The sequence below is a fragment of the Trichosurus vulpecula genome, chromosome 6 (assembly GCF_011100635.1).
Source record: "Trichosurus vulpecula isolate mTriVul1 chromosome 6, mTriVul1.pri, whole genome shotgun sequence".
In the NCBI taxonomy this organism is placed as follows: domain Eukaryota; kingdom Metazoa; phylum Chordata; class Mammalia; order Diprotodontia; family Phalangeridae; genus Trichosurus; species Trichosurus vulpecula.
Window position 1 is genome coordinate 12,745,520 of NC_050578.1, and position 26,741 is coordinate 12,772,260.

Consider the following 26,741-nt stretch of genomic DNA (forward strand, 5'->3'; position numbering starts at 1 on the left):
TGTGTGTGTATATATATGCATATATATATATACATATATATATATATATATATAGAGAGAGAGAGAGAGAGAGAGAGAGAGAGAGAGACAGACAGACAGACAGAGAAAGAGACAGAAACAGAGGGCAGAGAGTGAGTTAAATACGAAGGGATGATATCTAAAAAAATAAAATTAAGGAGTGAGAGAGGAATTATATAAGGAGGAGGAGAAAAGGAGAGATAGATTGAGGTAAATTATCTCACATAAAAATGGCAAGAAAAAGCTGTTTTAATGGAAGTGAAGAGGGGATAGGTGAAAGGGAATGAGTGAATCTTGCTCTCATTGGATTTTGCTTAAGGAGGGAATAACATACACACTCAATTGGGTATCTTACCCTACACATAGAGGGGAAGGGGATTAGAGGGGAGGGATGATAGGAGGGAGGGCAGATTGGGGGAAGAGGTAGTCAAAAGCAAACACTTTTCAAAAGGGACAGGGTCAAAGGAGGAAACTGAATAAAGGCAGAGAGAACAGGTTGGAGTGAAATATAGTCTTTCACTACATGACTATTATGGAAGTGTTTTGCATAATGATACATGTATAACCTATATTGAGTTGCTTGTCTTCTCAAGGAGGGTGGGTGTGGAGGGAAGAAGGGATAGAATTTGGAACTCAAAGTTCTAAAAACAAACATTAAAAAATTGTTTAAGTGTCCCTCAAACTCTTAGATTCTCATTTTTTTTTAAATTTTAAGATAGCAAAAAAATCAACTAGGGGAAAAGTGGGGGAAAACACTCAAACCAATCATTTGTCCTCATGTAGACAGGGAAAAAATTAATAGCTAACCACATCTTTCTTTTTCAAAATGAATTTAATCAAATATTTTTGTACTCAGTAAAGTATCAAACCAGCCCAGTCCAATGTCCCTATCTATCCATTTATTTACATTTCTCTTCCATTCACTACTATGCAGAACAATGATTCTGATGTCAATGGCCTCTTTATTTTGATTCTTTTCACTAGAATGAACTCTCCCATGTAATAATCAAGCCTTGTACTTAGCTACTTGATCAATACAATGACCCAAGACAATTCCAAAGGACCCATGATGAAAAATGCTATCTACATGCCCATAGAGCTGATGGGCTCTTGATTGCAGATTGAAGCATATTGTTTTTCACTTTATTTTTCTTGCTTTTTTGCAGCATGGCTAATATGGAAAAGTCTTTTGCATTGTCTCACACGTATAATTGATATCATATTGCTTGCCTTTTTACTGGGAAGGGGAGGGGCTGGATGGAGGGGGAGAATTTGGGACTCAAAAAATCTTAAATGCTAAAAATAAAGGAATATATTAATGAATGAATGCACAAAAAATTTTAAAAGAATCAAGCCTTAAAAGAAGCTATTCAACTTTCCATATTTTCTTGGGCCCTTTTATCCTTCTCTTGGCCATTAAGAATCTCCAAACTTTTCTACCCAACTTGCCATGTTTCCAGAGAATTGGCTGAAGAAAAAGCAGGAAGGAAGGAAGGGAGGGAGGGAGGGAGGGAAGGAAGGAAGGGAGAAAGAAGGGAGGGAGGGAGGGAAGGAAGGAAGGGAGAAAGAAGGGAGGGAGGGAGGGAAGGAAGGAAGGGAGAAAGAAGGGAAGGAGGGGAGGAAGGAAGGAAGGAAGGAAGGAAGAAAGAAAGGAAAGAAAGAAAGAAAGAAAGAAAGAAAGAAAGAAAGAAAGAAAGAAAGAAAGAAAGAAAGAAAGAAAGAAAGAAATATTCCTCTTTAAGCTCTATAGGTCTCACTTTCCTTTCTGTTAAATGAGTGGGTTGGGTGAGATGGCCTCTTAAGGTACCTTCCAATCTATGATCCTAAAGTCCTGTGAAATATATATCCTAGAGATTTATAGAAGCTAGCAGAGATCCTGGAGATCATCTGATTCCATTCTTCTATTTTAGAGAAGAGGAAAGTGAGCCCCAGAGGAGTTATTACACAACTACATGATGACATAATAGAATAGAGCTTGTTTCCTGACCCCTAATCCAAGACTTTTTCTTCTCTTATAATGCCACTTCCCAAAACTAAATTGAATAAGGCAAAATACAAAGAGTTATGGGTGAAACAGCCCAACTAGATGAGTTGAAAAATAGAAAGGGACATTGTAAATTACTCTGTAAATTTAATGTACTGACATGTAAAGGTCACTTGTCAGTCATCTATAATACTTGAATAGATACTGACATGACAGCCATGGATTCCCATCTTCAATCCTTCTTTATACTTTATTTAACATTGCAGCTCTTGGGAACTATATAAAATGTTAGTAAATCAGGCTAGCATGAAAAGAAAAGAAAGTGTATAAGAAGAGGGAGAAACTAGTTCTTCAGTCAATAAGCATTTGTTACATTCCTTCTATTTGTTATGTTTAGTCACCATGCTAAGCACTGACAATACAAAGAAAGGCAAAAACATGGTCCCTGCTTTCAAGAAGTGGAGATGTTAATAGGGAATAACTATTCAAATAACTATGTGCATACAAAATATATACAACATAAATGCTAATGAGAGAAAGCGTACTAGCATTGGGGATGAGGGTGCAGAGAAGCCTGCAAAAAGCCCCCGGAAAAAGGCCACATGTCAGTGGCTTCCTCCAAGTAAGTCATAGTAGAAGCAAGGAGTCAGAAGAGAGGAGGCAGAGCATTCCAGGCATGGAGGACAGAAGGTACAAAGGCACAATGTTTAGAGATGGGGTGGCATATGTAAGGAAGAGCAAGTAAGACAGTATAACTGGATCATAGAGTACAAGGAAGAGAGTAAAGTACAAGAAGACTGGAAAGGTATTAAGTGGCCAGAATGTGAGTGTTTCTAAATGACAGAAGATCTTATATTTTATCCTGAAGGTAATAGGGAGTCATTGGAATTTATTGAGTAGAGAGATGACATGGTCAAACCTGCATTTTAGGAGAATCATTTTGGTAGCTGAGTGGGAGATGAATTCGGATGGGGGGAGACTTGAAGCAGGGAGATCAGCCATTTCATAAAATGAAATACGCAGAAGGACAAAGGAAAACAGTCATATTGAAATACAGTTATTAAACATTTTAAACACATTTTAAATGTAAAAAATTAAAAATTAATTTATTTTTAAATTTGTTAAAGTTTATATCAAAGCATTTTAAATTAAAATGAGTTATTTTTTATTTAAGATTTTTTTATTTCATGATTAAGGACTGCTGAAGTAGAAAGATAGTGGGAAGAAGGGCCCCGTCGAATCTGAGTGGAGAAAAGTTGACTTATAAGAGTGATGTTGTGAAGGTAGAAATAACAAAATTTGACAAGAGACTGGATATGCGGGGTAAGTGAAAATGAGGACTTGAGTACGCTACAAGGTTTAAGAGCCTGGGCGACTAGAAGTATGTCCCTAATAATAATAGGAAAATTCAGAAGAGGAGGGGGTTTGGGGGAAAAGATAATGAGTTCTGTCTTAGACGTGTTGAGTTTGAGATGCCTATGGGGCATCCAACCCAAGGTGCCCACACAGTGATGTGTCTGGGGCTAGATAAGTAGATCCGGCAGTGTTCTGCATAGAGATAATTATTGAACCCCTGGGGAATGATGAGATAAACAAGTGAGACAATACAGAGGGAAAGGAGAGTTAGGCCCAGGACAGAACCTCCAGGAAAAGCCATGGTCAGTGGGCTTGGCTTGAATGAAAACCCAGCAAAGTAGATGGAAAAGGAGTTTTCAGACACATGGAAGGGGAACTAGGAGGGAGGGTCACAAAAATCTAGGAGGTAGTGCGATCAACAATGCCAAAAGTTGCAGAGAGGTCCAAAGGGATAAGAAGTGAGAAAAGACCAGAGAAGGGGGAACCAAGCGGCACAGCAGATAGAGCACTGGCCCTGAAGTCAGGAGGACCTGAGTTCAAATCCAGCCTCAGACGGTTATTAGCAAGTCACTTAACCCTGATTGTATGAAAGAAAAGAAAAAAAAGATCAGAGAAATGTTCACATCCCACCTCTGACACTAGAGTTATGACTATGGATAAGTGGCTTTACCTATCTGAATCTCAGTTTCCTGATCTATGAAATGGGAAGAATAATAAATAATAATCATGGTAATCTATCGCATCTGCCTCATGAGGTTGCTTTGAAACTACTTAGATAATGTCTGAAGAACATTTTGCAAACGTTAGTAGCCGTAGATACATCTCAATTATTACCCTTGACAAGCTCAGCTGTATTACAGAAAGGGTGATTGGGAAAAAATGGAAGCACTAATTTAGCACAAAAAGATACAAGCTGAAATCACAACCTATACAAGAATAGGCAGGACTTAGTAGAGAAAAGTAGACACTCCCAAGTTCCAAAATATCTGCAAGGTATTATCACAAAAGAAAGAGAAGAGAATCAATGAATTTTTTTTTAAAGAATACATAAGAGACAATGAAATAGAGATTCTTGACTCTTTGGGTGCCATGGTCCCCTTTGGCAATCTGGGGAAGCCTATGGATCTTTTTAGAATAATATTTTAAATGCATAAAATGAAATACATACAAGGACAAAGGAAAACAATTATATTGTAGTACAGTTATTGAATTTTTAAACACATTTTAAATGTAAAAAATTAAAAATTAATTTATTTTTAAATTTATTAAAATTTATTTCAAAACATTTTAAATTAAAATTAGATTTTTTTAATCTAAGATTTTTTATTTCATGATTAAGAACTGCTGAAGTAGAAAGATAGTTGGAAGAAGACGCAAACAAGCAGGGCAATACCATATTAAATTTAATAACTACTTAAATAAAAGCTGCATATAATAATATTCAGTTTTATATGCAATTCTCTCTGTTCTTTGTACATGAAAATGTTCATGTTTGTTAAGTTCATAATACATTTTAAAATAAAATTTTACTGAAAAAAGTTGGTTTTTATTTCATCTAGGAAACTCTAATGACTAAAAGAAGCCCATGAGGAATAAAGCTAGATTTTAACAAATTAATATTTTCTCCTCATCATAACTTCTTCCTGTACCCCAATGTATCCATATCCATGTGGCCTAGAGTGATAGAGCTATGAAGGTTACTGGAGCCCAGGACGCTGCTTGACAGGAGTTTGGGACCCTGTTCTGTGGCAGTTCAAATGAAATCCCATTGAGTGGCGTGGCTATGCATTGGAAGTGACAGGCATTGGAATCATCTGAATCAATATTTTATTTGTTCTTTTGGATGCAGGTGCTCCACAGAGCCACTCATGCTTCTTCTCATTATCCCTAATCGGGAACTGCACATGCAGTGTGAGTGTAGCAGGGGGAATAATAAAGTTGTATTAAGCATTATTACAAAACTGATGCCAGCATCATTAGGGTTTTGCTAAATAGGACAATTTTGTTGCTTGGTAACAACAAAATATTGCAATTAGGGTGACTAGAGGACATGTTTCTCTTGCTGAAATGATTGCTTCCTAGTTTACTTTCAGGGCTACTAAGAATGGAGTCCTGATGCGGGCATGTTTCAGACAATGTGCTTGGCCATCCTTTTGAACCTCCCAGCCTGTTGCAAATAAAACATTTTTTTTTAATTCCTGCCTTCCTATGCATAGAATTTTTAAATTAAATTTTAATTAATCCTTCAAATTGAAAGCCACCACTGCAATCACATAGTCAATATTACCATGTTTCAAACTCTCATTTGAAAGATTTTCTACTGTATTTGTGGAATCAAACCTTGGTGTGTACATATTATAACTGCTTTTCTCACAATAGTGAATGTACAGTAAATCCTAGAGTCACAAAGTTCTTAGAATGGTATAGAGCTATATTAACTGAAAATATAAACTGTGGGTGTGTGAATGGATGAATATTACTGGATCATGAAAAAGGTGAACATGATGAATTCAGAGAAACATGGGGCAACTTCTGTGAACTAATTCAGAGAATCTTATCAGCAGAACTAGCACAGGAGCATGCACACGCGCGCGTGCACACACACACACACAAACACGATGCAAATGGAAGAAATAATAAAACAAAATTGAGTGTGTTACCATTCAATATAGTTACCCATCTGGATACAGACATGCTTTGATTAAATATCACTTCCTGACTTTCAGGTCTGGGAAATGAAAGGAGCAGGGAAACTATAGCTATAGGCTATTGCATATATCTCATATAAACAATTTGTTAAGGTGCTTTTGATGGTCTTTTTTCTCTCTTTATTTTTAACCTTTGTTATAAGAGATGGCTTACTGGAAGATTTGAGAAAGGGGCTTATTGGGAAATGAACATGCTATAAAAAATAAAGGACATCAACAAAATTATTTTTAAATTCTAATAATAGAAGGCTGAAATAAATTGAGAAATAAAATGGTGAAATGTATCTATGCATATTAAAGAGCTCACTGTATCTGAAGACCACCCTCTAATTTTTTACTTTAAAAAATTATCTTTTTCTAACTTCATTATTTTTCTCCCACTCCATCCCAAAGAACCGTCTCATATAAGAAAAAAAAGTTTATGAAGGAAAAAAAATGGGGAGAAGAATCCATAAAATCAATCAATACATCATAAAAATCTGACAATATTTGCAATGTTCCATACCTATGGGCCCATACCACTACAAAGGAATAGGGGGAGCTGTCTTCTTATATATTTTCATTGAGACTTAACTTCTTTGTTATTTTGCAAATTTTATTTTCCATTATTTTGGAGTGGTTCTTTCTGTTTACATGGTTGTCATTGCACCCTCTCATTTTAATGGTAATTTTCTTCTTCCAGTATCCCCGCATACAGACACACTTTAATCTTTCTAAAGTCTCCCCTGTGACAAGTATCTTAAACACTGTGTCTCAAGACTCACAATCCATTCAGAAAAACCTGGAAAGACTTACGTGAACCAATGCTGAGTTAAGTGAGCAGAACCAGGAGAACATTCTACACAGTAAGAGCAACATTGTGCAATGACTAACTTTGATAGAATTAGCTCTTCTCGGCAATGCAAGGATCTAAGACAATTCCAAAAGACTCATGATGGAAAATGCTATCCACATCCAATATAAGAACTGTGGAGTCTAACTGTAGATCAAAGCATACTATTTGCTGTCTTTTTTCTTGTTTGTTTGTTTCTTCTTTCTCGTGGTTCCTCCCATCGATTCTAATTCTTTACAACATGACTAATGTTTAATATGAATATATATGTAGAGTCTCTATCAAATTGCAATTGCACACTGTCTTGGGGAGGCAGGAGGAGAGAGAGAGGGAGAAAATTTAGAACTCAAAAAGGTATGGAAGTGAATAGTGAAAACTAAAAATAAATAAATTCATTAATTTTTTAAAAGAAATTGAAAAAGACTCACAGCCCCACTGAACCTAAAAATCATATGACCTGGAATTACCCCAATGTTAAAAAAAGGGAGAGGCAGTTGACTGCAAGAAAAGTTCATTGACATTCCTCAGTGTTATAACTGGACACTGATCATCTTGTGGGGCATGGGCTTGAGAAAAGTATTCAGAACAAGCAAAACTGGACCAAGTCCAGGACAGACAGATAAGGCCCAGTGGCCGCAGTGGAGTAGAGGATTGACAGATGGAGAAATAGGGCAAAGTGAGTCTTGTTCTAGTATCAAAATTCAGGGCAGTACTTCAGGAGTCTAGGTGGCAAGCAAATTTTGAAGAAACTGGCCAGTCCCATGAATAGGAGACAGAGATCAGGCCAGAAGTCACATTACTGAAGCAGAGAGACATAGGAATTCAGGCACAGTAGATAAGAAAGGCTCACAAACCCATATAAAGAAATGAGGTATCAAGAGATCAGACCCCAAATGAGGAATTTACCAGCAATATGGATATATCATCAACAAGAAAGAATTTTGATATTTTGCCAGAGAACTTCTGAGCCAGGGCACGCTAGAGGTCAAGACCTAGAGAGTAAGCAGGCCTGAGTTTGAAGATGGAAGCGGTAGGAAGGGAAAGTCAGGAGGTGAGTTGTAAGGCAGTTCATGACATTCAGGAATAATGATGGTAAGTGAGGTCTTCTAATGGGTCAGTGCACATATCCAAGCTGTCCAGTGCTTTGTATAAGTTAAATCCATTATAAGTAAGCAAAATAATCTGTTTTCTAGCTTTGCAGCTTCTAGGCAACACTAGTTATTGTGATTGAAGGGCAACTAAGATAGACACAAATGGATTCCTGCCTACTTCTTCTATGAGTCTCTACCATCTGCTGCTACTTTGAGTTTGACTGATATGGAACAGTACGCCTGACAGCGATGAAACTGTCACCATCGGTCAATAGGCTCCATTAATAACAGTTCTTTAGGGCCCCTCTGCCAACCTCGATTTGATTCAGCCATTCTCCAGGGGAGAGCATGGTTCAGTGGTGTGAACTCAATATAATTATATCTGGGGGTATTCTTGAACCTAAGGGAAAGCCTGTCCAGTCACAGTGGAGATTTTCTCGTAACTTGAGGGCCAAGAAAAATTGACAGAACATGGATTGTTATGGTGGATGTTTGAGATAAGGCTAAGATGTCCTTTTAAATCGCAATAAATGAGACTATCTGAATCATAGTATTATTTCTATAAAGAGCCATTTGGAGCAACATGACCTTTCACCCAAGTGTCTTGGTATTTTCCTAAGAAAGTATCGGGGATAATCCAGAAATGACAAATTTCCTTTTTGTTATGTCAGCTGCTGCGGCTCCTATTTTGTGTGTGTGTGTGTGTGTGTGTGTGTGTGTGTATGTATGTATGTATGTATGTATGTGTGTGTGTAAATGCAGCATTGTCACTACTCTTTTTTTAAGGACATTATTTTCAACTCTCCTTAAATCTGCAAACCGATACTCGAAGGCCATCAAATGTCAAGTGCTTGCTCCTTTCCTCTCACTTTTAAAATTCTCTCTGTATCTTCAAAAACAGCTTTCTTTCCTGTCTCTAGGGAGAATAAAACTAACCTTCCCCTCCCCCACCTGTGCTTGTAATCTCTTATTCTAAAGGCTCTTCCGTGACCTTGCTCCACTGAACTCTCCCACTGCCCACTAACACGTCTCTTACAGTTTCAATTTCTTTCTGCACTCACTGATTTCCATCTGTCTATCAATCTCCTCACCTTTATATAATGTATACTAAAAGAAAAAAAATCCCTCAACCCTACCTACTATCCCCACAAGTTAATGTTGACTCTTCTTCTCCATTCCCGTATGAGCCCATAACTTGGATAGGGTGACTGAGTCAGGGGCAGAGTCTTAAAACTCGAAGAAGTATTAGAGACCCATCTGGTCCAAATCCCTCATTTTATCCTGTAACCTGTCCTAAATGTAAGGTGTCACCCTTACACCAGTAAATTACTGTTGAATCTCTCTCCTTCCCTATAAGAGTTCATGACTTGTAGAAGGTAGCTGAGTCAGTAGGAGGCAGTGATACCCTTCTGTAGCTATGGAGGGAATCATCCCAAGCTGGTGTGGGAGTGGCATGGAAGTACACATCTCTGGAATAAGAAAACCTAATTTCCACAAAGCAGCTTGGGATAAGACAATGTGAGTTTCAGCATATTCCTTTGGTTTTGCACTCTGTCCCTCAACCAACTTACTCAATTCAAGCCCTTGGTGCTTCCCTGTCACTGAGATACCTGACTTGTCAGTTCAAGTCTTGGATTCCAGGAAAGGATTGGTTTTGCCTTCCCTTTCAATTCCCTAATTACTCACACATACTGATTTTGTCTTTTGTATCTCATGGTATTTCTTTCATCACCAGTCTTCTTTCAAATCTACTCACATACTCTTCAACCTTTTGCAGTCTACTTTCAACCCCACCATTCATCTGAAACTATTCTTTAAAGCTGCCAATTGTTTTTCCAGTTGCTCTGACCAACCCCCTATCTCTTTGGGGGAGGGGACTCTTTTTCCACTTCCTGTCTCCTAAATATGGACACTCCCCATGGACCTCTCCTCTTCTCCACAATCCTTTCCTGGAAAGTCTCATCTACATACTGTAGCTTTGATTCAAAGTCAGAAATCCCTAATGGAGTGTCCTGAACTAATTCTTTTTTTTTTTGTTCTGTTCTGTTTTTATTATAAAAGGAAAAATGCTTATCAGAAATCTTGACAAAAAGGCGAAGGAAGACCTGGCACTCAGAAAAGATACCAGGGTACGAAAACACAAATGTCTGAACCCCAGCTCTGTCAACCCGAACCTAATCACTAAATGACACCTAGGAAAGGGTTTGAGCGTACTAGGGCATAAACGCATGCAACTCTGAAAAACTGTGTAACTTAGAAACCCTATAAACATTAGAATCTAAAATTGTTTTGCCTTTATAAAGGGTTTTTTTTTAACATATCAAAAGGCCTGCTTTAGTGACACCCTAGTCCCACCAGAAAATAAACACCCACAACCCCTCCCACCTCTTCAGTAACATGGTTAAGTTGACCAGCCAACTCATACTGTTTAAGACCTCTCCCCAACCCCATCCCCCCCTCATATGTGCGCTTCATTCAATGTGTGCTTGTTAAAATCACAGCCACCCAGTGCTTCCTGCTGCCTTTAGCTGTGACACACCTCTGCACAGAAGGGCAAGAGGGTAAGCTGAAAAGATGTCCAGCCACAAAAGCAAGGCTTTTTTTTTCTCAATTCCCTTCTAGTAGTCCTTTCTTCTCAGCAGGAACTCCCTTGCTTCTGAGCAGACCTTCCCACCTGCTTTGCCTCTCCACCCCCACCCCATGAACACACACCTTGAAGTTTTTTTGTTTTCAAATTTAAATATAAAAATACTACTCTGCTTTGGGTAAAGGGAGGATGCGTGGGCAAGGAAGATCCTTTTCTCTTTTCTAATGCTGAGCAGTCCCCATTGGTTCATCTTCTGGCCAAGGGTTTCCCCACTAGGCCCCATACAACTAGAAAACCAAGTGTTTGTTTTCCTGTAAGCGGGATATAACCACCCCTTACTAATTCTTATCTTTTAAGAAAAATATAGAGTCTCATATCAATTTAATTCTCTTCTCCCTCCCTTCCAAAAAACTCAGTAAATTCCTCCTTCTACCCACCTTCCACTCTCCCCAAACCTGCCATCTCAAATACTTTTATTTTTTTTTTCCTGGAAGCCACAAGTCTCTGTTGATGTACAAACTTGATTAGATGGAAGCAGTGGTTATGTTCCCCAGTCCCCTTTTCCCCCACTAACATACTATTTCTCAGTCTTCAAAAGTCAATGATGGGAGAAAAAAAAAAACATTAAAAACATCCCCCAACCTACTCCCGTTCCCCCACAAAAAAAAAGCAAGGAGTTATCTGTGGGCACAAAAAAACATGGTATTTTGTGCCCTGAGTTACATCTAGTAGGGAAAATTGGAAGAAGGGAGAAGTGAGGTGGATGAGGGCATGAGAAAAAGGTTATGGGGAGGGGGATACAGAAGCTATCTGTAGGTCTAGTCCACTTAGTTTTTATACTGAAAGGGTTCTTCTCCTGTCTCAATGAGAAGACAGTTAAGGATAAGCGCCTCTGTCACTGCATAAGGGTCACAGTTGGCAGAGGGGCGGCAATCTTCAAAGTAGCCCTTCTTGTCCTGCCCAACCACCCGGGGAATCCAGATGCTGGCGCCGCGGTTGGCCACACCAGCAGAGAACTCATTGATATTGGATGTCTCATGGAAACCTGTCAGGCGACGGGCATTGTCCAGACCCCTCTTGGGATCATAAGCTCGGATGTGATACTTGTGTCTCTTACTTAGTCTCTCGATGGCTTCTTCAATAAACTTTAGACCATTCTCTTCTCTCATGGCCTTGGTACTGAAGTTAGTATGGCAACCAGCTCCATTCCAGTTCCCAGGGATTGGTTTGGGGTCAAACGTTACAATCATTCCAAAATCTTCACACACTCGATGGAGAATGAAGCGGGCAATCCAGAGGTGATCTCCCATTTCAGTCCCTTCACAGGGTCCTATCTGGAACTCCCACTGAGCTGGCATTACTTCAGCATTTGTCCCTGCAATTTTGACTCCGGCATATAGACAAGCACGGTAATGAGCTTCTGCTATATCTCTTCCATAGGCTTTATCAGCTCCCACTCCGCAGTAATATGGACCCTGGGGCCCAGGGAACCCATTGGAAGGCCAACCAAAAGGGTGTCCATCCATTCCCATGAGAGTATACTCTTGCTCCATACCAAACCAGGGTTTCTGGTTGGCCACCATATCCATTATCCGTTTACAGGTATGCCTCAAATTGGTCTCTGCAGGCTTGCGGTTATACTTGAAAACTTCACAGAAAACCAGTTTGTTGGGATCCTTTCGGAAGGGGTCTCGGAACAGAGCAGCAGGAACAAGGTACATGTCACTGTTAGAGCCTTCGGACTGAAAAGTGCTAGAGCCATCAAAATTCCATTCAGGTGGTTCATCGATGCTCTTCGGTTCACTCTCTAGGGTCCTAGTTTTACAGCGAAGTCCCTCGCCAGTTCCATCAATCCAAATGTACATGGCCAGGACTTTGTTCCCTTGAGGCAGGTTCAGGTACATCTGCTTGATATTTTTGTTCAAGTGAGAACTGGCCGAGGTGGCCATGCTGGAAGCTGGGTCTGGGAAAGTCCAGAAACAAGCTGTCAAAGTCGAGGAGGCAGGACGATCAGTCCGCAGGCTCGCAGGTCGGCGGAGCCGGTTGGACGTTCTCGCTGGTGGCTGTAGAGGTAGCTCTGGTGGAAGCTGTGTCTGTAGAGCAGTCACTAGCTCCCATTCTCAGCTTGCCCCTGAACTCATTCTTTTAAATATTTTGATTAATATTTCAGTATAATTGGTTTCTTTTGTTATTTTGATCTATATATCAAAAAATATTATTCTGAGAAAGGCTCCATAAGCTTCAACAGAGGGCCCAATGGATCCATGACACAAAAAAGTTTAAGCACCCCTGCTCATGAGAATGACTCCAAAATATGTAACTGTTCCCCAAAGCATCCAATTGTCTCCAACTGTCACTTGAACATTTCCATAAAGAGGTCCCTAATAACTCTCAAACTCTGTTGTTTCCGAAAGCAGCCTAGGCTCTTCATTTCACTTTTCCTTTCCCACCCATTAAACATCTCCTCCTTTGAACTGCGATATTTCAGCCAATGATATTACATACATCAAATATACTCTAAACCTGGGTTCAGTTGCTATTACTTATTCTGCTTGTAATTTTGGACAAGATACAACCTCTTTGGGTCAGGATTTTCTAATTTATAAAATATAGAAGATCCTTAACATGCCTTCTAATTTTAAATCCTACTACGCAATGATCCCTATGTGGAATCAGTTGCCATGTGATGCAGTCATTCTACTTCTGCAAATCTTTTATGTTTCTTCTCTTCTCTTCTGTTCTCTTCCCTTCTCTTCTCTTCTCTTCTCTTCTTTTCATTCCCTTTGCACCATTCAGCATTATGTCGTTCTAAGTGGAATCGCTTCCTCTAGTATCTTTCTCCCCCTGATTCAATAAATTAGACCATTAATAAATTGATCTTTCTAAAGAACATTTGAAATCATAACATTTTATTTAAAATCAGTGGCTACAATTTTGGCAAAAGTTTTATCCTACCATATAAGGCTTTTTATATATACATATATATATGCATATATATATGCATATGTATATGTATAAGTATGTGTACATATATACACATATATCATATCTATATATATTCTATTGATTCTATCTATATATAGCATATAAAAGCTACAAGTGTGATCCCAAAGAGTGTTTCCAGACTCCTCTTGAACTACATGCTAATGTTACTCTATATTTCAGCCTAACTAGACTATTAGTAGGGTATTCTTATAACACATACAGTTTTTTTTTGCCTTTTTGCTCACGTCATTCCTCTAGCAATGAATGGCTGCCTTCAGTATCTCCATCTGGCAAAGTCTCACCCATCCTGCAAGACCTAACTGAAATATCACCTCCTCCATAAAATGTTTCCTAATCTCCATTGAAAATGACTCTTTGTTGACTTGGGTCAGTTACATAACCAATATGAACTTCAGTTTCTTAATATAAAAGGGCTAGCTTTCTTATAACTCTGTAATTATTTAATTCTATTAAAGATCTAGTACCCCTTTAACTCAATCCAAGTCAGCAGGTATTTATTAAGTGCTTACTATGTGCCAGGCACTATGCTAAGTGCTGGGTTGCCATGAAAGGCAAATACAGTTCCTGTTTAAAGGAATTCACAGTCTAATAGAAGAGACAACATGTCAACAACTACATACAAACAAAATATATAAAAGATAAATTAGTGATGAGTAATTTATTTTCATTGCCAGTCATCTTGACTTTTATCTTGCCACTGTACTTTGATGATTCTGGAAGAAACAATGAGGCTGACAACTTGGTGCAACTCTACCTCACCTAAATGCAATTCACCAAGAGTCAAGATGATGTAATTGGTCCTCTTTGAAAACTGAGGACAAACAACTTAAAGGATAAATTGCAGATAATCTCTGAGGAAAGGCTAGCATTGAGGGGGATAATGAAAGGCATTTGGGGGAAGATTGGATTTAACCTGAGACTTGAAAGAAGCCAGGCAGCCAGGAAGCAGAGGTTGGGGGCAAAAGAAATCTAGACATGAGGGATAGCCAGTGAAAATGCATATAATCAGCAGATGGAATGTTGTACAAACAAATAATGAGGAGGTCAGCTTAATACTATATAGGTCTTAGTACTCCCTTCTAGAGTATAAACTCCTTGAGGGTAGGGATGGCATCTCATTCATTTCTGCATCTCTCCCATAATCTAGAATACTTCCTTATGATATTTATTGAACTTAATTAAAATGAATGTCTCTGTTGTCAGTTAAAGTCAAGAATTTATCAACAAAGCTATTTTAATGTTAATAATTTTGCCCACTTTGCAACATTCTATTTGCTAGATTTGAAAATTATTGACACTGGGAGTGAGCAGACCTTTGTCCAAGTTATGGCTCTAGAATAAACTGCTGGGTGGTCTTCAACCCCTCCAGCATTCGATTTCCTCATCCAAAAAAAGATCCTTTAAAAGGATTGAACGAGGTCATCTCCAAAGCTTCTTCCAGGTCTAAAATTCTTTTGTTATATAAATAGGAAAAAATAGAGCTCAGGGAAAAACCACAGATCCCAAACAAAGGTTTTTAATAGAAAGTATGAATCCTTTGGTCCTAATTACTATATTATCATAGGAAACTATAGAAGAGAAAGCCTGAAGTAGAGTAAAATTATTCATCTACTGCTTTCAGTCCCTTCTAAAAGTATACTGGCAAAGCAGCACAAAGAAATGAGCATGTATTTCTCCCATTTAACAGGGATAACTCTAAGTAAACTTTGTTTTAGCCAGCCATGTTAGGCTTTCCGTCAGCCTCTTTGATTCCACTCTTTCCACATATCCCACAGAATCAACTCCCATTTGTACTGTGCTATCCTACTGCTCTCCATTTTGGTCCTAAAGCCATAGAACTGTCAATGCCTCCCAGGGGTCATAATACAGTCTGAAGCCATTCTGATCCAGCTGAGAAAGCCCAAAGGAGACATGATTTTGAGACAGCAGCTGGGCCAACACAGAAACTGTCAGATATGATAAGAATTTCAATAAGGAGAGAAGTCTACAGATTTATTTTTAAAAGGATGTCAGAAACAAGGTAGAAGTGACTACAAAAGTGGATGGCAGCAGGAAAGAATGACAACATCATGCAGGATTAAAGTAATTTAGAAATATGGCTGCACATTCTAATGATGGGGGGAGTTGGACCAAATAGCAAACCTGTGTTGCATATGTATTAAGCAGACTATGGGATGGTGCTCTGGGGATTGCTTTAAAAGGAAATCTATATAGCCTGACTCACCAAATGAATTGTTGGATGACTCTGAATGGGTCCAGCCTGACCTTGCATCCCATTGACTCACCTCCCCCCCTATAAACAGCATTCCCTACAAAGAGCAACTACTCTAACATGAGTATAACAACACGGAATAAAAAGCAATGGGTTCTTTGAAAGAAAGATACTAAGGGAGGAGCTGTTCCCACTGCTGTAATCAACTGACTAGAACAGTAGGTATTAAATAGTCCGTCAAGTTCAGCAGAACATTTTACATGCATTGCTGATCTGAGACTCCAGTAACCTTGTGAAGTGGTGGCTATAGGCAATATTGTTCCTATTTTACTAAGAGTTTAAATGATCTAACCATGACCATACAGCTAGTAAATGATAGAAGTAGGATTTGAACACAGATCTTTCTAACCTCAAGGCCATTGGTCTATCTGAAAGCCAGGCTCTCTCTTAATAAATGAGAAGTTGCAATATTTGCATCTACAGAAGGAAAAATCAACTATGAGATTCATTCTTTGGCCTGTAGTGTTACTTTATTGTTGTTAGTGGTCTCTGATTCATGTTTTATTTAGAAGAGCTTGCTGACTTCCTTAACATTTAAGACAGGATTTCACTACAGATTCAACTTGAAAGAGCATGCTAAGAGCCTAGAAATGAAATATCTAGTAGTTGTGTAGCCAGTGCGAGTCTTCATAATTAAGCAGGACTGGCCTTAGTCTTTGTCAGAACAGGTAGCCACCTCTACGTTGAATTTCAGGGGCACCTTGTAAATATTTGTATACTTAACTAGGCAATGTGTGATCTTGGTATTCTATTAAATTCCTAACCAGAGGAGTGGTTTTAGATAAATAACTTTTAAATGATTGTTTCTGGGGGCAGCTAGGTGGCACAGTGAGTAGAGCACAGGCCCTGGAGTCAGGAGGACCTGAGTTCAAATGTGGCCTCAGACACTTGACACACTAACTGTGTGACCTTGGGCAGTCACTTAACCCCCCCTCAAAAAAAAGAAAAAACAAACAAACAAAAAATATTGTTTCTAAAGGAATTCTTCTCCTAAACCATAATGCCTGAAATATCTTTAGTAGGAATAAATCCACTTATTGAATAGAGATAATAATTAATATTGAATAATTAAAGATAGAGCTTAATATACAAACATGTAGGGGAGAATTGACACAGTAAGTTCAATTTGCACTAAAGTATAAATGGCTAATACCACATCCTTTCCTGGGAACATGGTTTCTTTAATAGAGGAAAAGAAAAGTCACGATTCTGAAAGAGTTAGGGAGAAAGCACCATGAAAAGATTCATAAAGGGGAAACTGAAAAGAGAAAGGCAACCTTCCCTAAGGCAAATCTTGAACTTAAAGTTTAAGTTGTCTTGGCCTTGGGAGTTGACCAGGAGAGGGAAGGGAGCTTGCTAAAGGAAGAGGTCCCTTTTAACTAAAGATTTGTTTATTCAGCAATTAAGAAAGCTTAATGGATCTATTTCTAAATTTTTGCATGGAGATCCAGAATTTAAAATTACTAATATAATAATATATAAGAACAGCCATTTTTATATAATGGTTCTTGGTTACAAACTGATTGATATGATATTATATATAACGCAACATCATTTTAGAGCTATAATGTAGCATCATCACATCATAATTGTAAGCTTTACAGAAATAGGTATGCCAGAGCAGTGTGTAGTATTTAAGGGTAAGCAGTCTTTCCATTGCGTTTTAACAGGTGAAAGTGATGATGATGACGACGGTGACAGGTAACCTTTATATAGCACTCACTGTATGCCAGGCACCCGAGGTGCTGAACACCTAACAAGGGTGACTTCATTCGATCCTCACAACAGCTCTGGGAGATAGGTGCTATTATCATCCCCATCTTACAGATGAGGGAGCTAAGATAGAGATGAAGTGACTTGCCCCGGAGTCACTCAGCTAGTGAGTGTATAATGCCAGATCTTAACTGAAGTCTTCCTAATTTGGGGCCCAAAGTTCTATCCATCATTGGTTAGCTGGTTGTTGTCTTCATTCCCAAAGAACAAAATTACGTCATTGTTAGAGTCAAGTTACAGTGTTACAAGTTACAAGTTACAAACTATGGCTGATCAGACCAGTACAAGCTCGGGATGCTCTACCATAGGTGAACATTTGGGATGGAGTCTCTAAATTTGCACATCTCACGTTTCTTCTGAGCTACTTCAATTCTGCTTTGCTCATAGAGCACAGCACCTTCTCTGATGAGAGCATGCCATGCTGAACGGTCCTGTGCCAGTGTCTCCCATGTCACACAATCAATTCCAAAGCTCTTAAAGAGAGACCTGGAGAGTGTCCTTGCCTCGCTTTTTCTGACCATCATGTGAGCACTTGCTCTGTATGAGTTCTCCATAAAATAGTCTTTTTGGCAAACATACGTTTGGCATTCCAACAATGTGCCTAGCCAATCAGAGCTGCACTCTCTGCAGTAGAGTTTGAGTGTTTGGCAGTTTAGTTCAAGAAAGGACCGCAATGTCAGGTATCTTATCCTGCCAGCTGATCTTCAAATCTTCCTAAGACAATTCAAATAGAAGTGATTCAGTTTCCTGGCATGGCACTGACCTACTGTCCAGGTCTCATAGGCATACAACAATGAGGTCAGCACAACGGTGGTTAGTCTAATACCTCTTCTCTCCCATACTGTCCTTTGAAGCCTCCCAAACACTGAGTTACCTCTGGCATTGTGTGCGCTAACCTTATTATCAATGTGTGCATCCCTAGAAAGTACACTGCCAAGGTAAGTGAACTTATCCACAGTATTCAGAACTTCTCTGTTTGCTGTAACCAATGGTTCCGCATATCGACAGTGTGATGCTGGCTGATGGAGCACCTGTGTTTTCATGGTGTTAATTATTAGGCAAAATTAGGGCAAGCAGCAGAGAATCAACCCATACCTTGTTGCATGTCCACTTCTGAGGCTGCATGGATTGCACAATCATCTGCAAACAAAAAGTCATGCCCCAACACTCTCTCCACTTTAGTCTTGGCTTGTAGCCTTTTTCAAGTTGAATAATTTACCATCAGTGCTGTAGCTGGCCTAGAGGCCATGTTCATCCTTATTGAAAGTATTTGACAACATGGCTGAAAACATCATGCTAAAGAGCAAGCACACAGACTTGTTTCACTCCATTGGTGACTGGGAAAGTGGAAGAGCATCATCCATTATCCAGAACCTGGGTAAGCATGCCATTGTAAAATTGACATACTGAACTTCTCCGGGCAACCAGTTTGACATAATTTTTCATAAGACCTCACAACTGATAGCATCGAAGGCCTTGGTCAAATCTACAAGCATTGTGTACAGACCTCTGTTCTGCTACTGGCATTTCTCTTGGAGTTGTCGGACAGCCAACACCAACCATGTTGACCATTTTTTAGTCCTTTCTGAAGCCACACTGACCCTCAGGTAGATGATCATCTTCCAGGTGAAGGATCAGCCTAATAAGGACTCTGGCAATAATCCTCCTAGCAATGACTAAGAGAGAGACACATACCTCCCTCCCCCCTCCCCCGGTGATTGTCACAGCACAATCTATTTCCTTTACCTTTATAAGGACAGTGGAGGCATCCTTGAACTCCTGGGGGATAATCTCCTCTTGCCATATAACCTGGAAAATTTCAGTCAGCTTTTGTGTGAGCAATGGACCCACCACCTCGTAAATCTCAGCTGGAATAGAATCAGCACCAGGTTATTTGCCACATGAAAGGAGTCTAATGGCATTCAAAACCTCTTCTTCAGTTGGAATTTCAGCTAGATAAGAATAGACTTCCACCTGAAGTAAATGGCCAACAGCTTCAGCATTGATTGATGATGGTCTGTTGAGAACACTATGGAAGTGTTCAACCTTTATCCCTAGGACCATGTCCTTACCATTAATCAATGTGGCTCCATCAACACTGAGGTGTTGAGATGCACCATAGGTCTTTGACCCATAAATAGCCTTCAGGGCATCATAAAGGCATTTTGGATTGTTGCTATCAGCATAAAACTGAATTTCATCTACATTCTTACTGAGCCAAGAATCTTGCATCTCTTTGAGCTTTGCTTGTACTTTGTTTTTGATGGAATTAAATGCTGCCTTCTTAGAAATGGATGAACTATCCTGCTGGTAAACCCTGTGTAGTTTTCATTTAGCAGCTTCTGAACTTCCCCATAATTTTCATCAAACCAGTCTTGATGTTTGCAAGTGTGTCTGACCCAGATGAGCACATGCAGTGCTATACACCAAATCTCTGAAAGCTGCCCACTCCTTTTCGGCTCCACTGTTGCCAACTGTGTGTTGGCTCAACTTTCCCTCCAAGTTAGCAACAAACTGTTCCCACTCAGAGAAGCACTCTAATCTGTTGACATTAATTCTTCTGGTAGTCGCTTTGCCTTGGGGGTTCTGCTTTTGTTGAATGTGAATATTTAGCTTGGAGAGGATAAGTTTATGATCCATCCTGTCTGTCTCTTCTCCTTATAATCACACAGTCTTATTAAATGCCAGCGTTTGCTGTGAGGGTGCATCCATGAAGTCGTATTACATTTAGGTAAACCAAACAGTGTTGGTGATGAGGTCATGAGATGCACAAGTCTTCAGTAGTAAGTGACCACTGCTGTTGCTATTTCTAACTCCATTCCTCCTTATGACGCCCTGCCAAGTCTGGTAGTCTGAGCCTGCTCTAGCATTAAAGTCACCCAGAATTATAAGTTTGTTCTCTTTTGGCACACAGATGTTAAGAATCTCCAAGTCCTCATAAAATTTTTCTTTGGCCTCTTCCGGGGTTGTCACGGTGGGAGCATAGGCACTGGTAGTGGTGGTATGGTGTTTTCCTGCAAATGGCAATCATATTGTCGTGTGCCTGTTATTCACTCCTTTTGACAGGCATACAAGTCTGTCGACTAGATTAGTTTTGATTGAAAAACGTACACCAGCTCCATGGTGCTTCCCTTCACTGTGGCCATTCCTGAAAAATGTGTCTCCAGCTCCATCTTCAGTAAGCTGGCCTTCATTTGCCAGCCTTGTTTCACTCAGGGCTGCTATTTGGATGCAATACCTCCTGGGTTCTCCCACAACAAAAGCTGTTCCATCTTTCAGGTCTACCGGATTTTTTGTTGTCTATAAGTATGTGCACATGCCATGTACCAATGGTGAGTGGAATCATCTTTGCAGAAGTTTTTGTACATTTCTTTGTGTTTAACCACATAGTGGGATCCCCACCTGCCACATTAATCAGGGTAGGGTTGGGTAAGCAGACAATTTTAGGGCACCTTTTCTGATCCCTTCCTCATACTAGGAGATGAGAAGTATAATCCTTAAAAGGCTGCTCAGACGCTCAGGGGGCTGCCAAGTCCCACTGCTGCTTCCAATGAGAAGACGACCTTGTGGCCTGGGCCACCTGTGTGCAGGGTTGCAGCTCCAAATGTATCTGTACCTGCTGCTTTTTCATTTGCCTGTTGCCACAGGACTTTGACATAGATGAAAATGGTAAAATGGTGTGGGTGATGTCTTTTGATTCATGTGTAAATTAGATTTAAGTGAGGCAGAGTTGCACAAAGTCATCAGCCTCATTCTCTCCTCCAGTCACCACAGTCCAGTGGCGGGACAGAATCAAGATGACTGGTGATGGCTTGAGATGTAGTGAATGACTCTGGCATCTTCAATGTCTAACCAAATTCTAAGTGCTCCACAGTGCCTCCTTCAGCTGCCTTCATGGCTGTTGGAACAAATTGTCCTTATCTGCCTTTTCCACCAGGGGAAGTCTTCACATGCTTGGAGTGGACACGTCCCTAATTCACCAATGGGTTTGAGAGCCTGGATTTATAGCCTATCTGCCAAAACAGTTTGCTGGGGTGTGGCCACTGTGCATGCTATAGCTTCTTGAAGCCACAGGTGAGAGTTAGGTGGATCAGGTAGGCACCAAAGGTGGAAAGCAGCCTGGAAAGAGCTTGGCAGTCCTCACACCAGAGGTACTAGTCTTCCCTGAACACACTCTACACCCCTCTAGCCACCATACCACCTAGCTGGCCCTAGACAGTCTTGTCACTGGTTCAGGCCTCTTGTGCTGAATGAGAAAGGGCCTAGCATAAGGAAAGCAATGATGAATTTGAAGTCAGAAGAGCTTAGTTGACATTCTAGCTCTGCAGCCTGTGTGATCATGATGACCAAGTCACCCAATTTCTCGTGGCCTCGGCTGCCTCATCCTATAATGGGTTTAAACCAGATGACTCCCTCCAGTTCCAAATACTATGGTCCTTGTATGATTAAATCTGTAAAATATTGCTGAAAATAACCGGTCTTTCAAGTATCGCTACTAAAGTCACAAAAAGGCTGGAGATGGTCATCTTGAGGAACAAAGTCAAAGAAGAGTTAAATACTTCTATTAATATGCTGGGCAACTAGTGCTCTTAAGCAGGTCATGTTCATCTGGAAAATGACTATATCCTGACAGGAGAAAAAATGGATAATATGGTTATTCTCTATTGTAGGTATGCCAGCAGCTGCTCCATTTATCTCTCTGTCATTGTGAAATTTGGGGAAGCTATGACTCAGGTGATGTAGGAGCCAAATGCTACTGCTTAGGCTCTTCAAGCAAAACCTAGCCACTGGAAGAAGCCTGGACCATTTTTTTTTAAGAAAGGCATGCCATGAGCCAAAAGAATATTTACATTTCCTTTTAAATCCTTGAAGAAATGGAGTCTTAGACCTTCCCTGACAAACCTCAGGAAAGACCCACATATCCAGTTCCCAACAACAGTCCACAGAGATATTCACTCTAACATCCCTCTACTTGTATGCTCTGCCTCTCTTCATTCTGGTATTTCAACTGCCATTGTACCCAGCGGCTTGAGAAGGTCATCTGAGCAGGGCTACCATCTCAGAAGTAGCTTTATCCACTGTCTTTGTTCATCTCTAGCCCCTCTTCAAGTTAAGTTATTTTGTCTAAGTTTCACTGGGAATGCAAAAAACCATCATCTGTGCTTGTACTTCTCATGATCCCACAAACATTGAATTTTATTTTAAAAAGCCAAGATGGAGCACTGGAATTATTAGATTAATGGCCTGTGTGGAGGCTTTCAGAGGAATAAGTAATTATGTTAAGTAAGCCACCTGAACTCATACCTCCTTTTTTATTAAAATACCTACTAGTGAACAGTTACCAAATTCCTGTTGGGTATGACATAAGTAAGACATAGATTTTTAGTAAATTTAGGTGATTAAGTTTCTTTTACCTTTCAAGTCCTTGTATTTCAAACCTTTTTCTTTTCAACTTTTCATTTTTTTATCTTTAAGCTTGTAAGAAATTACACTCATCTGGATTGGAATTTAATAGGATATAAAGGTCACATACCTACTACATATGTCTATAACTGACTATAGGACTGTTCCAAAATGTCTTCTAAGTCACAATGTCAAAATGATGATGTGGTTAACCTTGATTCCCATATCTCTTTCCACGACCAGCTGTTGAAAAGTCAGTTCTAGTCTTTTGCGAAATTTGTTTTTCCTTTCTTTCTAAATGAATTACCCTGACCTTGGCCTTGTTAATGTCCATTGCACTTTTTTCTGCCATTCACTTTGTCAAGATCTTAAGTACCCAACTACATGCTTTTAGCACATTGAATCAACAAATTAGAGTAAAACGACTAAGATTCAAGAGACTTCAGTTCAAATACTCATTCTGCCATTGGCTAGCTTTTGTGACCCTCAATAAATCACTTGCTTTATAAAATGAGCTTGCTGGGATCCATAGAGGATCCTTTCCAGCTCCAAAATTTTTATGATTCTATTCCACCATCCAAGTGATTAATAACAATGTAAGTGCAGGGCCTAAGATCAATTGCTTTGGAGTTCCTTCAATAAGTAATTGATAATGTCTCATTAGAAACAGATTGGGAATAAGAATATAGTAAATCAGATTGATGACAGAATTATTATCCTGAGGCCTGCAAATCCATCTCTTATTTCCTTGCCTTTATATAGGCTTCACCCCTAAATGCACTGCCTCCTAACCTTTGCCTCATAACATTTTCAGCTTCCTCCAAAGCTCGTTTCCCATGCCAATTTCTATGTTACTCTCCATTTGTTACTTTTCTTTCCCTCCTCAAATTATCTTATTTTTACTTTTTCATTTCCATGTTTTAAAATACGACCAACTCCCCACCCCCAATAGACTATGGGTTCCTTGAACCTCATTTCTGGGTTTTTTTTCCTTTTGTATTCCTGGAACCTAGCATTATATCTTACTTTTTTTTGGAAAAGGAACTAGAGTTTAGAGAGAGACAGCCATGTCTATGATATTATAGGTGTAAAGAACTTACCCCTCCCATGTAAATCAGTGAATTATCTGTAAATTATAGTCTTAGAGAGTTTCCTGTACCATTTCACAACATTGCTTCTATGAAATCAGCAGCTTTGCCTGTAACATTGCCTGTATCATATAATGTTTCTTGGCCAAATAGTCTCTTTGTACCCTAGCAGTATTTTATTGAAATTCCATTCCATTAAAGTGACTCAAAGCACAAGGATGGCCTCATTAAACTCCCCAACATTTCTGTGAAATACATGGCAGCCAACCAAATTTATACAGGGTAAAAAAGAGCTAGCAATTTCCATTTTATAGGACAAAGAAATCATGGACTAGAAAATAATAATGTTTTGCAATTCAGCTAACATATATTAAATGCTTACTAGGTACAAGGCACCCTCTTCTTGATCTATAGGAGATCTCATCATCAATGGATGAGGACACTTCCTCTAGCAGCTACAATTGCAACTGGTCCTGTCCCATTCTCTGTGACTTTTGTCCAAATGATGATAATAATAGGAATAGCTAATATTTGGGTGGTGATTTATGTTGTATCAAGCTTTTTACCAACATTATCTCAGATGATATTATAAAACCTCCACAAGGATCCCAATATTCCAGAGAACATCTTTTATATCTATTATCATTGCAGGGGTACCAGTAGGGAGCACAGGCTGTTCTTCTATTCTCTAGAGTTGGAAAGTAAAGATGAAATCTTCCCTTCTCCCAAGTATTTCACATACTACTGGGGAAATGAAGTTTGGTAGAAGAAAATGCTTTTGTGTTAGAGGACCTTGGTCTAAAATTCACCTCTGCCTCTAACTACCTGTTTGACCTTGGGCAAGTCACTTAAGCTCTAATGAGCCTCAGTTCTCTCACCTTTCCAAAGAAGAGAGTTGATTACATGCTTCTGAGGTACCTTCCAACTTTAAAAATATGCTTTTATGGATATGTACACAAATAATAAATGTGAGGTATCATGAGAAGCAAAGGACCACTGTCAGTGGAAGGTATCCAGTAAGACTTCACGAAACAATTATTAAACAACTAAGGCTATTAACAAAACAGCCTAGGAGAGTCTGAAAGGGGGATGCTAAACAAGGGTATTATGCTTAGGCTAAAGACTAGGAAAGGCCTTCTCATATACTTTTGATATAAGCTCGTGCTCCCTCATGTTTATTAAATCTCTATTTTTCTACATATCATTCCATATACTACTTAAGGTAAACTGTAGTTGCTGTTATCAATTGTCCATACTGTCGTGGTTCGTCAGTAGCGGAGCCAGCTGGGTCTGAAACCCAGCTTTTCTAATAGGAGAGCTGGATTAGATGATCTCTAAAATAACCTCCAGCTCTACCTCCTCCAATCCTGCAATCCTAAAACTCAAAACCCTATATTTATTCCCTTGTACCGCTAACTCCTTAAGTTGGCTTCTTGCTATGCATATCATTCCTAAGAAAAAAGAGCAAAGCACAGCATCCATTGTCCCGGGCACCGAAGCTTTGCAGGCATTTTGACCTCTAAAGCAGTGTTTCCTCCCTTCTCACCTAAACATTTTGTTGTTTCATTTCAACAGTGTCCAACTCCTCATGATACTCCCTTTTGGGATTTTCTTGGCAAAGATACTGGAGTGGTTTGCCATTTCCTTCTCTAGCTCGTGATACACATGAGGAAACTGAGGCAAACATGGTTGAGTGACTTGCCCAGGGTCACATAGCTGGCTAAATGTCTGAGACCAGATTTGAACTCAGGTCTTCCTGATTCCAGAGCCAGCACTCTATCCACTGTGCTAACTATACCCCATTATTAGGAGCATTGTTCCATTCTTTCCTCAAATTATACATTTATTGTGTCTATCAGTCCTAAGCACCCTCTATATCGTTTACATAAAACCAGAATAGTTTCAAATTTTTGCTTTATTTACTTCGTATACTGAATAGTGAATAAAATATGCCATCACACAAAATTATGTAAATTGATGTAAAATAAAGATGTACATAGACTAACTTGAAAAAGCTCTGGTAACTTCTGCTAACCTGAACAATTTATATGTATGTGTGAGAAGAGATATTGGTGAAAGAGTTGTAGAAATAATATGAATCCTAAGATTATATTTCCTATGTGCATTGGGCCTCAAATTCTCCAAATACCAATACTAAAAAAGGAGATGCTACTAGGAATAAATACATTCCAATCTCAGAAGACTAACAATGGACATCCCTAACTGTAATGGAGAAAGATTGTGTACATCAATTCAAGGTTGGCATAGCATGACAAACTTGTAAAGTGAGCACAATGGTAGTCATTTGGTATGTACAGAGTTAACATTGATATGTACCTTCTGGCTCTATTCCTGAGGTGTCCTGCCTATGCCTCTTTAGGGACTATAATGCCTTACTCACACATGTTAGAGAATCATTCCTTCATGGAGCAGTATACTTGGCATCCCTTTATAGGTTTCTGGGAGCACCCTTCTTCAAAGCTCTCTTGGAGAAGACTTTCATCAAGTGGGCATTTCTGGTAATTGAAGATACTTGGAAACATCCAATTCATTTCTTCATTGTCAGAGAAGACAAGCTGATCCCCCTGGTAGACGAGAAAGAAGACTGAAAGAGTTTCTCTCT

At 39.4% G+C, this 26,741-nt stretch overlaps 2 protein-coding genes across 2 annotated transcripts in view; one reads left to right on the forward strand and one right to left on the reverse strand.

Moving 5' to 3' along the window:
- The window catches only part of GALNTL6 (polypeptide N-acetylgalactosaminyltransferase like 6), a 1,125,319-nt gene that overhangs the window by 748,813 nt on the left and 349,765 nt on the right, over positions 1–26,741 (forward strand). The window lies entirely within an intron of this gene.
- Positions 11,240–12,582, reverse strand: LOC118853851 (glutamine synthetase-like). Its single transcript, XM_036764082.1, has one exon. The coding sequence runs from the start codon at positions 12,523–12,525 to the stop codon at positions 11,404–11,406; it is 1,122 nt and encodes a 373-aa protein (XP_036619977.1). The 5' UTR covers positions 12,526–12,582; the 3' UTR covers positions 11,240–11,403.